Genomic DNA, 18,375 nt, shown 5'->3' with positions numbered 1-18,375 from the left:
TGTACAGGGCAAAAGGAAGACAAGACAATGTCCTCCTTAGGGTATGTGCACACGTTCAGGATTTGAAGCAGAAATTTCCCGAGCGTTTTTGCTTCTCCCTGACAGAAAAAACGCATGCGGTATTTACATGCATTTTTTGACGCATTTTACATGCGTTTTTTTAAGCGTTTTTTTGTACATCAATGAATGCTTTTTGAAGCTAAATAAAGTTATATGGTGGGACATTGCTTAACCCCTTTACAACCCAAGGTGGTTTGCACGTTAATGACCAGGCCAATTTTTACAATTCTGACCACTGTCACTTTATGAAGTAATTACTCTGGAACGCTTCAACGGATCCCCCTGATTCTGAGATTGTTATTTTGTGACATATTGTACTTCATGATTGTGGTAAAATTTCTTCGATATCACTTGCGTTTGTGAAAAAAACGGAAATTTGGCGAAAATTTTGAAAATTTTGCAATTTTCAAAATTTGAATTTTTATGCCCTTAAATCATAGAGATAGGTCACACAAAAGAGTTAATAAATAACATTTCCCACATGTCTACTTTACATCAGCACAATTTTGGAACCAAAATTTTTTGTTTGTTAGGGAGCTATAAGGGTTAAAAGTTGACCAGAGATTTCTCATTTTTCCAACAAAATTTACAAAACCATTTTTTTAGGGACCACATCACATTTGAAGTCACTTTGAGAGGTCTTTATGACAGAAAATACCCAAAAGTGACACCATTCTAAAAACTGCACCCCTCAAGGTGCTCAAAACCACATTCAAGAACTTTATTAACCCTTCAGGTGCTTCACATGAATTTTTGGAATGTGGAAGAAAAAAATGAACATTTAACTTTTTTCACAAAAATGTTACTTTAGACCCAATTTTTTTTATTTTCGCAGGGGTAACAGGAAAAAATTTCCCCTGGGCACGCAGATACCCCATATGTGGGGAAAAACCACTGTTTGGGCGCACGGCAGGGCTCGGAAGGGAAGGAGCACCATTTGACTTTTTGATTGTAAAATTTGCTTGAATAATTAGCGGACGCCATGTTGCGTTTGGAGAGCCACTGATGTGCCTAAACAGTGGAGCTCCCCCACAAGTGACCACATTTTGGAAACTAGACCCCCCAAGGCACCTATCTAGATGCATAGTGAGCACTTGGAACCCTCAGGTGCTTCACAAATTGATTCGTAAAAATGAAAAAGTGGAAAAAAAAATACTTTTTCATTTTTACAAATCAATTTGTGAAGCACCTAGGGGTTCCAAGTTCTCACTATGCATCTAGATAGGTGCCTTGGGGGGTCTAGTTTCCAAAATGTGGTCACTTGTGGGGGAGCTCCACTGTTTAGGCACATCAGGGGCTCTCCAAACGCAACATGGTGTCCGCTAACAATTTGAGCCGATTTTCCATTCAATTTGTTAGCGGACACCATGTCGCGTTTGGAGAGCCCCTGATGTGCCTAAACAGTGGAGCTCCCCCACAAGTGACCCCATTTTCGAAACTATACCCCTCAAGGGTTTTATTAAGGGGTATAGCGAACATTTTGAACCCAGAGGTACGACACAGAATTTGATAACATTAGGTCATCATATTGAATAAGTTGTCATTACTCTTGAGCGCAAGTGCTCGCTACTTGAGTTTGCATCGGGTACTCAGGTATGCTCCATGTATCACGGGTGCTCAAGTGAAATGCTCGAGTCCCCGCCCGCATGTTTCACGGTTATTAGACACCCCCAAAAAAACATGCGGGGATCGCTCGTGCATGGCAGGCAATCCCCGAGAGTTTTTTGTTGGCCGCGAACCATATGGGGCGGAGACTCGAGCATGTCACTCAAATACCCACGATACTCAATGCATACCCGAGCACCCGATGCAAACTCAAGCAGTGAGCACTTGCGCTCAATACTAGTCGCCATATCGTCATTTTTATTTTTTACATTGGAAAAAAAAAACAACCCCAACCCTAACATTAGCACAACCCCAACCCCAGCCCTAGCGTTTATTTTTTACGCCGTTCCTCATGCGGTATAAGTGATGAGATTACTTTATTCTTCGGGTCGGTGCGATTACAGCGATACCAGAATCATATTGGGTTTTTATGATTGACAGCAGTCACACACTAAAAGACACATATTTTGTAAAATCTAGTTTTTGCATCGCCATATTTTGGCAGACAGAGTCATGTGACGGCTTGTTTTTTGCGGGATGAGTTGACGTTTTTATTGGTGCCATTTTCAGGCACGTGACATTTTTTGATCGCTTTCTATTCCTATTTTTGGGAGGCAGAATAAACAAAAACCAACAATTCAGGAATTGTGTTTTTTTACATTTTTTTATTCTGTTCCACGTGTAGTAAAATTGATAAGGTAGCTTTATTCTTCGGGTCTGTACGTTTACAGCGGTACCACATTTATATAGTTTTTCTATGTTTTGGCGCTTTTACACAGTAAAAGCTATTTTATAGAAAAAATTATTTTTTTCCATCGCTTTATTCTGAGAGCTCTAACTTTTTTTTTTTTCGGCTGTTTTTTGCGGGATGAGATCATGTTTTCAGCGGTACCATTTTTATTTATATTCGTCTTTTTGATTGCGTGTTATTCCATTTTTTGTTTGGCGGTATGATGATAAAGCATTGTTTTTTGCTCTGTTTTTTTTTTACCGTGTTCACTGAAGGGGTTAACTAGTGGAACAGTTTTCTAGGTCGGGTCGTTACGGACGCGGCGATACCAAATATGTGTACTTTTATTGTTTTTTTTTTTCCATAATAATATTTATTGATGGGTACATTATATTTTTATTTTTAGTGGATTATTTTTTATTTAATATTTTTACAATTTTTTTTTATTTTTTTTTTCACTTTCAGACAGTTTTTACACTTTTTTACTTTGTCCCACTATGGGACTTTCACTTTTTTTATTCTGCAGCACCATCCCTGTGCCATGCAGGCTGTCAGCGCTGGACAGGGAGAAGATAGTTTGGAGATGCACTGCGCATGTCCAAACAATCTTCCTGCTGTCTGGTGACCCGGATGTTGTCATGACGACAACGGGTCGTCATGGCAACACCCGGGAAGCCGCAGCAGACAGCGCTGGACGCCGGAAGAGGAGGTGAGTATCGGCGATCACCTCCCCTTGCCTCCGCAATGCTGCGATCGACTTCGATCGCAGCATTGCGGGGGTTAATGTGCTGGGAGTGGTGCAGGACCGCTCCCTGCACATAGTATCGGGTGTCAGCTGTGACAATCAGCTGACACCCGGCGGCGATCGTGCCCGCACAGCCTGTGTGCGTGCGCGATCGCCATGACGTACTAATACGGGTCAGGCTCTTAAAGCCCAGGGCACAGACGCGTATTAGTAAGTCATGGGCTTTAAAGGGGTTAAAGGGGTTGTCCGGTACTTTTTTTTTTTTAAGTTGCCCAATGTATTCAGCATGTGTCAGCAGAGATAAGTATCTTTGTAAATACCTTGTGTTGCAGATAATGTCTGTGAGCGGCGCTATCACTGGGCGCTCACAGGCATCAAGTGACCCCCGGCTGCAGCCGGCGCTGATGTCACAACAAGTCCAGGCTGCAGCCAAGGGTTCCTCTTCCGCGTTCCACTGGTGGCTGCTGGGTTGTGGGTGGGGTTATTCCCCTGCGTCACACCCGGCATCCACTGCACGCTCTCCCTCTCCTCATTCATTGGGAAAGCGCGCGGTGGATGCTGGGTGTGACGCGGGGAATAACCCCGCCAACAAATCAGCAGCCACTGTGGATACCCCAGCAGCCACTGCGGATACCCCAGCGCTGAGTCACGCCTCACTTGTCGTGACGTCAGCGCGGGGTCACGTGATGCCTGTGAGCGGCCACCGATAGCGCCGCTCACAGGCATTATCAGCAACACAAGGTATTTACAAATATACTTATGTCCACATGCTGAATACATTGGGCAATTTAAAAAAAGTACCGGACAACTTCTTTAACCCCTTTACCCCCGAGGGTGGTTTGCACGTTAATGACAGGGCCAATTTTTATAATTCTGACCACCTTCACTTTATGAGGTAATTACTCTGGAACGCTTCAATTGATCCCCGATTCTGAGAATTTTTTTTTCATCACATATTGTACTTCATGATAGTGGTAACATTTCTTCGATAACTCTTGCGTTTATTTGTGAAAAAAACTGAAATTTGGCAAACATTTTGCAATTTTCAAAATTTGAATTTTTATGCCCTTAAAGCAGAGCGATAAGTCACACAAAATAGTTAATAAATAACATTTCCCACATGTCTACTTTACATCAGCACAATTGTGGAACCAAAATTTTTTTTTTGATCGGGAGCTATAAGGGTTAAAAGTTGACCAGCGATTTCTAAAATTTTCCATCAAAATTTACAAAACCATTTTTTCAGGGACCACATCACGTGACTTTGAGGGGCCTTTATGACAGAAAATACCCAAAAAATGACACCATTCTAAGAACTGCACCCCTCAAGGTGCTCAAAACCACATTCAAGAAGTTTGTTAACCCTTCAGGTGCTTCACAGGAATTTTTGGAATGTGGAAGGAAAAAAAAAAAAAGGAAAATTTAACTTTTTTCACAAAAATGATGGCTAGTATACCTGCGGCTTGAAGGGGATTTGTTGCTTTGGGTTACCATATTGATACCCCCCTTCTGAAATGTGTAGTGAAATGTTTTGCCTACTTTAAAATGTTTTTTATTCTATTTACTGTTGTCAATGGTCATTTGTAAAATTGCAATAAAGATTTTGTTATATTTTCTTTATATATTTTTGTGGGTGTGCACAGCTTTTATATCCTGAGTTTTGTTCTTCTACCTACCACTGTGCCTTAGTTATACCAGGTTACTGTAGCACCCTGCCATGTTTATTTGTAGCAGTGCCCACTTTTTTTTCTCGTTTTGGCAAACCATTGTTTGGGCGCATGACAGGGCTCGGAAGGGAAGGAGCGCCATTTGACTTTTTGAATGTAAAATTTGCCTGAATACTTAGCGGACGTCATGTTGCGTTTGGGGAGCCACTGATGAGCCTAAACAGTAGAAACCCCCCACAGGTGACACCATTTTGGAAACTAGACCCCTCAGGGAACTTATCGAGATGTGTGGTGAGCACCTTAAACCCCCAGGTGCTTCACAGAAGTTTAGAACATTGAGCCATAAAAATTACATTTTCACATTTTTGCAACAAAAATGTTTTTCAGCCTCCAATTTTGCATTTTCATAAGGGTAACAGGAGAAATTGCACCATTCAACTTGTTGTGCAATTCCTCTTAAGCACGCCGATACCCCATATGTGGGGAAAAACCACTGTTTGGGCGCACGGGAGGGCCTGGAAGGGAAGGAGAGCATTTGACTTTTTGAATGTAAAATTTGCTTGACTAATTAGCGGACGCCATGTTGCTTTTGGAGAGCCCCTGATGTGCCTAAACAGTGGAAACCCCCCACGAGTGACCCCATTTTGGAAACTAGCCCCCTCAAGGATTTTATCAAGGGGTATAGTGAACATTTTGAACCCAGAGGTATGACAGAATTTGATAACATTAGGTCATCATATTGAATAAGCTGTCATTAGTCTTGAGCACAAGTACTCGCTATTTGAGTTTGTATCAGGTACTCATGTATGCACCATGTATCGCGGGTGCTCAAGTGACATACTCGAGTCCCCGCCCACATGTTTCATAGTTATTAGACAGCCAAAAAAAACCCAATAGCAGGGATAACTCGTGCATGGCAGGCAATCCCTGCAAGTTTTTTTTGGCTGTATAACAGCTGCAAAACATATGTGGAGGAGACTCTAGCATGTCACTTGAGCACCTGCGATACTCCGTGCATACCCGAGCACCCGATGCAAACTCAAGTAGCGAGCACTTGCGCTCAACATTAGTCACCATATCGTCGTCATTTTTTTCTTTTTTTACTTTTGAAAAAAATCCCAATCCTAACCCTAGCACCACCCTAACCCTAGAGTTTATTTTTTACGCCGTTCCTCATGCGGTATAAGTGATTAGACGACTTTATTCTTCGGGTCGGTGCAATTACAGCGATACCAGATTCATATCGGGTTTTTATGATTGACAGCTGTCATACACTAAAAGACGCTTTTTTTTGTTGCAAAGACTAGTTTTTGCATCGCCATATTTTGAGAGCTATAATTTTTCCATATTTTGGCCAACAGAGTCATGTGATGGCTTGTTTTTTGCGGGACAAGTTGACATTTTCATTGGTACAATTTTTGGGCACGTGACGCTTTCTATTCTGATTTTTGGGAGGGAGAATAAACAAAAACTAACAATTCCGGAATTTTTTTTATACCGTTCCGCATGTGATAAAATTGATAAGGCAGCGTTATTCTTCGGGTCAGTATGATTACAGCGGTACTACATTTATATTGTTTTTTTTATGCTTTGGCGCTTTTACACAATAAAAACTATTTAATAGAATAAAGCGATACAAAAAAAATATTTTTCTGAGAGCTATAACTTTTTTATTTTTCGGCCGATGGAGCTGTATGGCAGCTTGTTTCTTGCGGGACAAGATGATGTCTTCAGCGGTACCATTTTTCTGTGCATTCGTCTTTTTGATCGCGTTTTATTGCATTTTTGCTGTGTTTTTTTTTTTTTTTTTACTGTGTTCACAAAAGGGGTTAACTAGCAGGACAGTTTTATAGGACAAGTCGTTCCGGACGCGGCGATATCATATATGGGTACTTTTATTGTTTTTTTTTTCCCCACAATAATATTTATTTATGGGTACAATATATATATATATATATATATATTTTTTTTTTTTTTTTTTTTCATTTTTTAAAAAAATATTTTTACAATTTTTTTTTCCCCACATTCTGATTCTTTTTTTTTTACTTTTACACCTTGTCCCACTATGGGACTTTGACATTTTGTTTTCAGATCGCCTGTATAGCATAGAGAGCAGCAGCAGCTCCCTGTGATATTCAGGCTGTCACTGCTGCAGAGGGAGAAGGTTCTTTGGTCATGCACTGCGCATGACCAAAGTATCTTCCTGCTGACTGGTGACCCGGATGTTGTAATGAAGACATCAGGTTGTCATGCCGACATTGGGTCGTCATGGCAACATCTGGGAGCCGCGGCAGACAGTGTTGGACGCCGGCAGGAGAGGTGAGTATCGGTCATCACCTCTCCTTGCCCCCGCAATGCTGTGATCGCAGCATTGAGGGGGTTAATGTGCAGGGAGCAGGTGCAGGACCACTCCCTATACATAGCACAGGGTGTCAGCTGTGACAATCAGCTGACACCTGGCGGCGATCGCCCCGCACCGCTTGTGTGTGAGCGCGATCGCCATATGACCTAATAGTACGTCATTAGTCCAATCAGCCCAGGTCACCAAGACATACTATTAGGTCACACGTCAGAAAGGTTAAACCCTTGGATTACCATAGAACTGGGGTGAGTATATTTCATTTAAATGATTAAAGAATGTGTCTGTTGTAATTCAAATAAAGTGTGTAACGGTGTCTGTGTGTTTATTTAACTATTTACTTTACTTTAATTAAGTTTGGTCATGAGCTGAGGGCTGATATTAGTAGCCGCAGAAGGGGCCATTAGACAAAAATGTTCCCTGGCTATTAATATCAGCCCACAGCTGTTTGTTTAGCCTTTACTGGCTAGATTACAGGGGGACCCCAGAAAAAAAATTGATGTGGGATCCCCCTATAAAATCTAACCAGCAAAGGCTACACTAGACAGCTGCGGGCTGATATTAGTAGCCAGGGAAGGGGCCATGGATACTAGCCCCCTCTGCGGCTATTAATATGAACCCTCAGCAATGCCAGAAATGGAGCATCCATAAGATGCGCCAAATCTGGGGCTTAGCCTCCGCTCTTCCCATTGTCCTGTAGCGGTGGCGAGTGGGGTAATGGGGTTGGGGTTCACGTCAGCCTTGTATTGGAGGCTGACGTGAAGCCCAGGTTAGTAATGGAGGGCGTCTATAAGATACCCCCATTACCAACCGCGTAGTAAAATAGCCGCTTTTTCAATAAAAGACACGGCCAGAATAAAGTACTTTAAATAAAACACACACGGTTCTACATTTTTTTTTGTTACACGCCTCTGCGAAGCCCTCGATCTCCTGAAAAAAGTAAAAAAAAAAGCAACCAACCATATTCCTCATTCCAAATTTCCGCATCATTTTCACAGCACATGCGGATTACCATTGCTATACATGGCAGACCTATTAACATGAGGTTTTAATGCGTTTCCGCAGCGGAAAAACCGCCACAGAAACGCATAAAAACTGCATTGTGTGCACATAGCCTTAAGGTGAAAAGCTGAATCCACCTTAGGGAGGAAGGACAGAACAGGTCTCAACACTATCTTAACCTGGGGCAGGATAAGTTACAGAGCTTGACAAGAAAGAGCTGCGAGCGCCAATACTCTCCCAATAGAGGTGATGGCTATAATGAAAGATACCTTATAAGGAAGATGAAGTGCAGAAATGTCTGAGGGGCTCAAAAGGTGGAGAATGAAGTGCCTACAAAACTACATTAAAAGGTCCCATGGATCAAGGGGGGCAGATAGGTAGGTCTAGCCCTACAAAAAGGTCCTGACCTGAGGTCTAGAGGCGAAATCTCTCTGAAATAAATTAGCAAAAGCGGACACCTAACCTTTGAGAGAACTAACCACCAATCCTGACTCCAACCCCGACTGCAAATAGGACAGCAGTACAGGCAAAAAAAAAAAAAGGAGAAATTCCAGAAGACCCCCCCCCCTTCCCAAGCGAAAGAAGGTCTTCCAAGTGTGGTGATGGATGCGCAGCAAGAACGGCTTCCGTGACCCGTTCATAGTTTGGATGACTCATTCCGACAAACCCGCAGCCCTCAGAATCGCGGCTTAAAACAGCCATGCCGTTAAATTGAGCAACTGTAAATTATGGTGGAAGAACGGACCCTGAGACAGAAGATCTGAACAGAGTCCAAGGGAAATCGGCGAAAAGGTTGATCACGTCCACCAGGCCCTCTGAGGAAGTCTGGTTCAAAGAGGATAACGGGAATCCTCTCTGCCTTGACTTTCTTGAGAAGTCTGGGCAGAAGAGGTAAAAGAGGAAATAGGTAAGGAAGGTAAAACTGAGACCAGGGAATTGCTAATGCGTCGGTTGCGATTGCCTGAGGATTCCGAGATCTTATTATGAATCTCGTACCTTGTGGTTTAATCTGGATGCCAACAGATATACATCTGGTGTGCCCCACCGACTACAAATCTGCTCGAACACCTCTGAGTGAAGAGCCCATTCCTATGCCTCATCCTGCTGGTGGCTCAAGATATCTACCGCCCAGTTGTCCACTCAGGGTATATAAAACGCAGAGATTAGAGGAACCTTGTCCTCTGCCCATTTCAGTATCTCCGCCACCTCTGACATGGCGGACAGACTCTGCGTCCCTCCTTGACAGGTAATATAGGCCACTGCTGTGGGACTGTCTGACTAGATCCTGATGGGCAATCCTAGAACCAGGTTTTGCCAATGCAGAAGAGCCAGTCGGACGGCTCTGAGCTCCAATACATTGATTGAAGGAGTCTCTCCTGACTGTTTCAGGATCCCTAAACAGACAAGTGGTGCAAGATGATCCACCATCTGATAAGGCTGGTATCCGTGGTCAGAACCTGTTACTGGTGGGGCAGAAGGAGTGACATCAACCACCACATGAGAGACTGGTGACTGCGAAGTGGAAGAGGAGGACTGGACGGTCTGGAGATTGTATCAACCTGTCCCAACAGGCCAACAGTGTGTACTGTAGGGGCCTTGAATGAAATTGTGCAAACGGGACTGCTCTCGTTGCCACGATCTTCCCAAAGACTCTCATGCAAAATCGAAGAGAAGGTCTCTCTGGTAATTTCAGAATTTGGACAGAGTATTGCAGCGCTAGCCTCTTCTCTGGAAGGACGACTGATGCTTGAACTGTGTTGAATATCATTCCTAGGAATCCAAGCCACTGTGGTGGAATTAACGCGGACTTTGCCCTATTGACAAACCAACCGAATTGTTTTAGGGAATCTAGAGCAATCGCCCATGCAAACTCTCCAGATTCTGGGAAAAGTAAGGTGCCTTGAACAGAATATCGTCCAGGTAGGGGATTACCACCACCCCTCAGGTCTGAAGTAAAGCCAAAACTGGGGCCAGAACCTTTGTAAACACCCAGGGCGAGGTGACCAGCACAAAGGGAAGGGCCCTGAACTGAAAGTGATCCTGGTTGGCTGCAAAGCAAACAAATCACTGATGAGCCGGAAAGAGAGCATACTGAATGTCTATCAAGGACAAACTCCCCGACCTCCATGGATGCCGCGAATGACCGGAGCACCTCCATCCTGAAGTGATGCAGCAGCACAATTTTGTTCAGCCACCTTAGATGCAGACTGGGTCTTACCGAACCATCCTTTTTGGGGATGACGAATAGGTTTGAGCAGAACCCTCTGAAGAAGGACCCCTCATGATTACTCCTGCTTGAAGCAGGGATGCTGTGACTTGATCAAAACTGGCACTTATACTGGGGAACGAGATCTGAAAAAAAAACAAAAAAACGATCTTGCGGAAGAGCGACAAACTCTATCCTGTAGCCAGAAGAGATGACTGTCCCCAGCCATGCCTCCTTGAAGAGGAGGTGGTGGCCACCCACCCGGGAGGAATCCCCGAGTGTGAGCCACTGTCAGACGTTGACTCCTCTACAGCTTCTGGAACCAGAGGGATTGTCCGGCGATTTAAAAGGATGATCTCACTGACCTCTGGGTGAAATCCTCTGGTGCTGGAAATTGATGAAAGGGGCAGAAGTGCAAAGCCCCCTGTCTTCGAAATGGACAGTTGGATCAGGCCTGGCCTTGGGAAGCAGGGTGCTTCTGCCGCCTGTGGCATCAGCAATGATCTTGTCCAATTTAGTACTGAAGAGGCCCAACCCCTGGAATGGTAAACCTGTAAGAGACTTCTTCGAAGCCAAATCTGCTCTCCATTCTTTGAACCATAATATACGACAAATGGCCACACAATTTCTTGCAGCCTGAGCATTCAGCCACATCTAATTATGCTGAACATAAATATCTGAATGCGCGATCTGATCTGCAATATCCACTAGCTCCGCCTCCTGGGAACCAGCCAGAATACTGCACCGTAAAGGTTTCGCCCAAGCAGTAACTGCCTTGGTAGGTGGGGGGGGGGGGGAGCTCTGTAATGACAGGCACTTGGGTCATCAGCTGACCCCCGGTTGTCATGACAACCCATCGGCGACTCACGACACGGGCTTGCACACCAGCACGTGTTAAATGTCGCTGTCAGAGATTGACAGCGTCATGTCCTGGGTGTAATACACAGTCATGATGTGCTGGGTATGGGGTAGGCTCGCTGCGTGTGCCTGCTCCAGACTTGCACAGTACATGTACAGCGGATGTCGTGAAGGGGTTAAAAGGGAAATTGACATCTCCAAGTACATCCAGCAGTATAATGCGATCCTACTTGTTTCAAACTGTAAACCAGTTCTTAGGCTGTGTGCCCATTATGCATTTTTTAAGCGTTTCCGCAGCGGCAATTCCGCCGCATAAACACTTAAAAAATGCTTGGTAGAAGGCCTGCCATGTTCCCCAATGATAATCCGCATGTGCTGTGCACATGCTGCCGAAATTTCCGCTGCGGATTATCATTGCGGAAAAATCCGCAGCACTACCAATTATTTTGCGTAATCGCGGCGTTTTCGCCGCCATTGACTTGCATTGAATCGCTTAATATCCGCATGACTACATGTGCACATGCGGATATTAAGCGATTCAATGTGCGGATGGTACCCGGGTCTGGAGAAGAGGAGACTCTCATCCAAACCCGGGTACCATAGCACCTGTATAATAAAAAAAAAAAAAAAAAAAGAATTTAAAATAAAAAAAATACATTATACTCACCTTCTGATGGCCACCAGTCTCCACAGCGATGCGTCCTGGCTGCTCGCGATGGTCTAAAAGGACCTTCCATGACGCAATTTGGTCATGTCGGCGGTCGCGTGACCTGTCACATGACTACATGACGTCATGGAAGGTCCTTTTAGACCACTGCGAGCCGCCCAATACACCGGACGAGACCGGGGACAATCGGAAGGTGAGTATAAGGTTTATTTTTTACCATTCTTTTACGGTCACACTATATAAATCCATGCCGTTTGCATGGATTTATATAGTGTGAACAAGTTGTCAAGCACTTTCCAAGTGATGCTAAAATCGCTTGGAAAGCGCTTGTCAACCCGCATGCGGAAATGCATGTGAAGAACGCTTGACATCCGCATGTCCCTGGCAGGAAAACGCATGTACAATCCGCATGCGTTTTTTCTGCCAGGGAGATGCAGAAAAGCTCAGGAAAAATCCGGAGTATTTCTGCATCGTGGGCACATAGCCTTAGTCAAGGAATAAAGTATTTTACCTGGACATATGGCTGGAGGATTTCCCTATTGGTTTCACACAGTAACAAGGCTGCAGGAGTGGCTTCCATTCGTGCCAATGATCACAATGTTTTTAGCAGGGGCGAGCTGGTTTTCTCCACTATTTCAATATTTACTGCCACAACTGTTTCTCTTTGTCCCACAGTAAGGGTATGTGCGCACGTTAAGTATTTTGTGTGCAGAAATTTCTGCATCTCTTGGCAGGAAAACACTGCCTCAAAAACGATGGGTTTTTGCCTTGTTTTTTCAGTGCATTCAATGGGGGAAAAACGCAGGCAAAAAAGCACAGAGAATTGACATTCTGCAGATTATTTTCTGCACCAAATGTGCAAGTCAAAAATACTCAACATGTGCATGACACTTCAGGTTTCTCATTCACTTTGCTGGCATCAGGTTTTGCTAGCAAATCTGCATGGCAAAAACACATTAAATCTGCAACGTGTGCACACATCCTAATAGTTCTGTTTCACGTCACTTGTCTTATTTACTGCATTATTCCTGTGTCCTGTTGCATATAAATGTGACTCAAGATTTTGTGTTATACTAAGACCTGAGTAGTCTTGAAAGCTTTCTAATTGTTACTATCCTCTCAGTTATTAAAAGGTGTCAGCCACTGAAGACTCTAAAATTGTCATATTTTCCTATCTACTGGCTAACATGGCACAAAGATATATTATTCCTATATAACAGATAATGTACATTTTGCGGAGTTGTTTACCTCTCTAGCTCCGCTGTATCTTCTTGTTTCCTTTTCTTCTCAACAACTACTTCTTTTTCATGAACTGGCTTCAAGCCTCTCTTTTGGGCAGGTTGGTAAGATTTTCCAGCTTTTCCCTTCTATTAGAAAACAATTACACATTACCCATTAAATTGTGCAACTAATAGGTCAATTACAAAGCTCACCAAATTTAGAATTAAAAACAAAGGGGTTGTCCAGACATAAGAATTTGATTAAACAGTGGGTATGGAAAGTATTCAGACCCCTTTAAATGTTTCACTCTGTTTCATTGCAGCCATTTGGTAAATTCTAAAAAGTTCATTTTTTTCTCATTAACCCCTTTGCAACCCATGACGTCTTAGTACATCATAGGTCTCCTCCCCCCATTCAGTGAGGGCTGCTGCACTGAGCCCGCACTGAACCGAGCACATGTCAGCTGATTCTTACAGCTGACATGTGCCCGCAACAGCCGCGGGTGGAATCGCGATCCACCCGCGGCTGTTAACATGTTAAATGCCGCTGTCAATCTCCGACAGCGGCATTTAACGCACGCTTCCTGGAAGCGCGTCCTAAGCCCCGCCCACCCCGTCACGTGATCGCGGGTCACCGATGGGTGCAGCAGACGCCTGTGGTTGTCATGATCTGGTCGCTATGAGCGCCACCTAGTGGTCGGCACTCATAGCACAGGACCATTTCAGCTGCATGCAGGGGATCTGCTGATCCCCTGTATGTAGCAGAGCCGATTGGACAGTTGCTGCTTCTAGTCTCCTATGGAGACTATAGAAGCATGCAACAAGTGAAAAAAAAAATTTTTTTAAAAATATAAAAAAAATTAAAAAAATATAAAAGTTTAAATCACCCCCCTTTCGCCCCATTCAAAATAAAATATATATATATAAAAAAAACCCTACATAGACATATTTGGTATTGCCGCGTTCAGAATCGCCCGATCTATCAATATAAAAAAAAGAATTAATCCGATCGGTAAACGGCGTAAGGAGAAAAAAAATTCTAAACGCCAAAATTACGTTTTTTGGTCGCCGCAAAATTGCAATAAAATGCAATAACGGGCGATTAAAACATCGGATCTACCCCAAAATGTTATCAATAAAAACGTCAGCCCAGCGCGCAAAAAATAAGCCCTCATCCAGCCCCAGATCACGAAAAATGGAGAAGCTACAGGTCTCGGAAAATGGCGCTATTTTTTTTTAACCAAATTTTGGAATTTTTTTTCACCACTTTAATATAAAATAACCTATACATGTTTGGTGTCTACGAACTCGGAATGACCTGGAGAATAAGAAGGGCATTCAGTGAATGTGGTAAAAAAAATAAATAAAAAACTGTGGTATTGCACTTTTTTTTGCAATTTTACTGCACTTGGAATTTTTTTCCTGTTTTCCCGTACACGGTATGGTAAAACTAGTAATGGCGTTGAAAAGTACAACTCGTCCCGCAAAAAATAAGCCCTCACATGGCCATATTGACCAAAAAATAAAAACGCTATGGCTCTGGGAACAAGGGGAGCAAAAAAAGAAAACGCAAAAACGACAAAACCCAAGCTTGCGAAAGGGTTTTAAAGTACATTCTGCAACAACATGACTGAAAAAAAAACAGAAATGCAGAAATTTTTGTAAATTAAAAAAGAAAAACTGAAATATCACATGGTCATAAGTATTCAGACCCTTTGCTCAGACACTCATTTAAGTCACATGCTGTCCATTTCCTTGTGATCCTCCTCGAGATGGTTCTACTCCTACATTGGAGTCCAGCTGTGTTTAATTAAACTGATAGGACTTGATTTGGAAAGGCACACACCTGTCTATATAAGACCTCACAGCTCACAGTGCATGTCAGACCAAATGAGAATCATGAGCTCAAAGGAACTGCCCAAGGAGCCCAGAGACAGAATTGTGGCAAGACATCGATCTGGCCAAGGTTACAAAAGAATTTCTTCATTACTCAAGGTTCCTAAGAGCACAGTGGCCTCCATAATCATTAAATGGAAGAAGTTTGGGACCACCAGAAGTCTTCCTACACCTGGCCATCCAGCCAAACTGAGCAATCATGGGAGAAGAGCCTTGGTGAGAGGTAAAAAAAGAACCCCAAGATCACTGTGGCTGAGCTCCATAGATGAAGTAGGGAGATGGGAGAAAGTTCCACAAAGTCAACTATCACTGCAGCCCTCCACCAGTCGGGCCTTTATGGCAGAGTCGCCCAACGGAAGCCTCTCCTCAGTGCAAGACATATGAAAGCCCGCATAGAGTTTGCTCAAAAACACATGAAGGACTCCCAGACTATGAGAAATAAGATTCTCTGGTCTGATGAGACAAAGATAGAACTTTTTGGTGATAATTCTAAGCGGTATGTGTGGAGAAAACCAGGCACTGCTCATCACCTGCCAATACAATCCCAACAGTGAAACATGGTGGTGGCAGCATCATGCTATTGGGGTGTTGTTCAGCTGCCGGGACAGGACGACTGGTTGCAATTGAAGGAAACATGAATGTGGCCAAGTACAGAGATATCCTGGATGAAAACCTCTTCCAAAGTGATCTGGACCTCACACTTGGCCGAAGGTTCACCGTCCAACAAGACTATGACTCTAAGCACACAGCTAAAATAACAAAGGAGTGGCGTCAGAACAACTCTGTGACCATTCTTGACTGGCCCAGCCAGAGTCCTGACCTAAACCCAATTGCGCATCGCTGGAGAGACCTGAAAATGGCTGTCCACCAACATTCACCATCCAACCTGACGGAACTGGAGAGGATCTGCAAGGAAGAATGGCAGAGGATCCCCAAATCCAGGTGTGAAAAACTTGTTGCATCATTCCCAAGAAGACTCATGGCTGTACTAGCTAAAAAGGGTGCTTCTACTCAATACTGAGCAAAGGGTCTGAATACTTATGACAATGTGTGTGATATTTCAGTTTTTCTTTTTAATAAAATTGCAAAAATTTCTACATTTCTGTTTTTTTCAGTCAAGATGGGGTGCAGAGTGTACTTTAATGAGAAAAAAAATGAACTTTCTAGAATTTACCAAATGGCTACAATGAAACAAAGAGTGAAAAATTTAAAGGGGTCTGAATACTTTCCGTACCCACTGTATAAGGGGATAGGTCATCAATATAAAATCGCAGGGGTTCGACACAAAACGCCCTCACCGATCGTCACTTTTTTTTTTTTTTTGATACGGCTGGACGCCAAGCACAGCTCCATTCCAAGATGCTGCCTGGTTCTACAGTCCAGCTGGTGATGCTAGGTGTCGGAATCCCACCGATCTGCCACTGATGATGTGTCCTGTAGATAAATCAAATACCTATGCCTGGCAACTCCGTTAAAGAATTTCAGTATAAGTAACATATACCTTGCATATATTTTGTTATTTACTCAGTGAATTAATTGTTAAAGTAATTTCTCCATTCACATACGTTTGGACAACCGGTACTTGAATGCAGCCTAGCTTCAAAATGTAGAATAGCAGCTTAGGATCCTTTTACAGGGTTATATATAACAATATACATTAATTGTGGGATTTTCGTTGCTGCAATTGTTTGTTTTCTCTCCACTTAAACATAAACCACAAGGACATTTCAGTGTTGCTGACTTTTCCCTGAGTGAATAAGGACATTTTCCTTTACAATTGTAGGAGGCTGACAGACTGTTCTGGTGATATACTCCTCCACCAGCAGTAATTGTATAGGTAGAAGTTCTGGTCAGTAACAGGAAAAGGACACTTTGACCCATTTTTAATAAGTATTTAATTTAAATCTTACCTTACGTCACAAAGAACATTTCTATACAATTACCATCAAGCAAACAATAATTTATAAACTCAATATACTTTAAACATGATAAGCAAAATTTATTGGTGGAAATTCATTACATAATTAGCACAACAATATACAGAAAAAAATCCCCTAAAAAACACTATAACATATATTTAAATTCTGTTAAATATATATGTTAAGTCACTAATTCAAACAGTAATTGCTATTGTATGAGGTTGTATATGTGTGTTCTAGAGGCATTGTGTATATTTTTGCTGCCCTTTAATACTGGTATAAAGACCAGATATACCATTACATACTGCCAAAGTGATATTTATTTACTATTGGTATGTACTCTATATAATATGTGTATATCACCTCACTTATCGATCTGCTACAGTTTTTGTTGTTTGAATTGGGTTTTATAGAGGATTTTTTTCCGTATGCTGTTGTGCTAATTATGCAATGAACGTCCACAAATACATTTTGCTAATCATGATTAAAGTATTTTTAGTTTATGAATTATTAGAAGTGCTGGTCAGTCTGTGAGGAAAGCTGCACTAACAAGAGAAAGTGGCCGACCTCTACTTGAGAATCCGCCAGTGAGCTCATTCTGACAGCCTCATAGGAAAGTTTGTAAATCTTATTTAATTGTATTTTTAGCGTTTCCTCGGTTAATTTATCATCACAGACCACAATAACACAAAGCCTGCAAAGGCCAAGAGTGCCAAATTTGTAACGAGACCCAATTGGAAGTGATTTTTAGGCCAAAATACAGGAAAAAAAATAGTAACTAAAAAGTTATTAACTCCTTTACCCCCGGAGGTGGTTTGCACGTTAATGACCGGGCCAATCTTTTCAATTCTGACCACTGTCACTTTATGAGGTAATAACTCTGGAACGCTTCAACAGATCCCCCTGATTCTGAGACTGTTTTTTCTGGACATATTGTACTTCATGATTGTGGTAAAATTTCTTCGCTATGACTTGTGTTTATTTGTGAAAAAATCTGAGATTTGGCGAAAATGTTGAAAATTTTGCAATTTTCAAACTTTGAATTTTCATGCCCTTAAATCAGAGAGATATGTCACACAAAATAGTTAATAAATAACATATCCCACATGTCTACTTTACATCAACACAATTTTGGAACCAAAATTTTTTGTTGTAAGGGTTAAAGCTTGACCAGTGATTTCTCATTTTTCCAACAAAATTTACAAAACCATTTTTTTTTTTTTTAGGGACCACAACACATTTGAAGTGACTTTGAGGGGTCTTTATGACAGAAAATACCCAAAAGTGACAACATTCTAAAACTGCACCCCTCAAAATGCTCAAAACCACATTCAAGAAGTTTATTAACCCTTCAGGTGCTTCTCAAGAATTTTTGGAATGTGGAAGGAAACAATGAACATTTAACTTTTTTCACAAAAACTTTACTTTAGATCCAAATTTT

The 18,375-nt window shown here is 42.4% G+C and overlaps 1 protein-coding gene across 3 annotated transcripts in view; it reads right to left on the bottom strand.

The window, feature by feature from the left end:
• Positions 1–18,375, bottom strand: part of PSIP1 (PC4 and SRSF1 interacting protein 1) — a 121,185-nt gene that overhangs the window by 39,161 nt on the left and 63,649 nt on the right. For all 3 annotated transcript variants that reach the window (XM_073667795.1, XM_073667804.1, XM_073667814.1), the window contains one exon: positions 13,148–13,266. In XM_073667795.1, coding sequence (XP_073523896.1) covers positions 13,148–13,266 — 119 coding nt within the window. The remainder of the gene's footprint in view (positions 1–13,147; positions 13,267–18,375) is intronic.

Source organism: Phyllobates terribilis, unplaced genomic scaffold (genome assembly GCF_046119375.1).
Source record: "Phyllobates terribilis strain yellow unplaced genomic scaffold, ASM4611937v1 Scaffold_1__5_contigs__length_1240528914, whole genome shotgun sequence".
In the NCBI taxonomy this organism is placed as follows: Eukaryota; Metazoa; Chordata; class Amphibia; order Anura; family Dendrobatidae; genus Phyllobates; species Phyllobates terribilis.
This window is presented reverse-complemented; position numbering and strand designations above follow the sequence as displayed.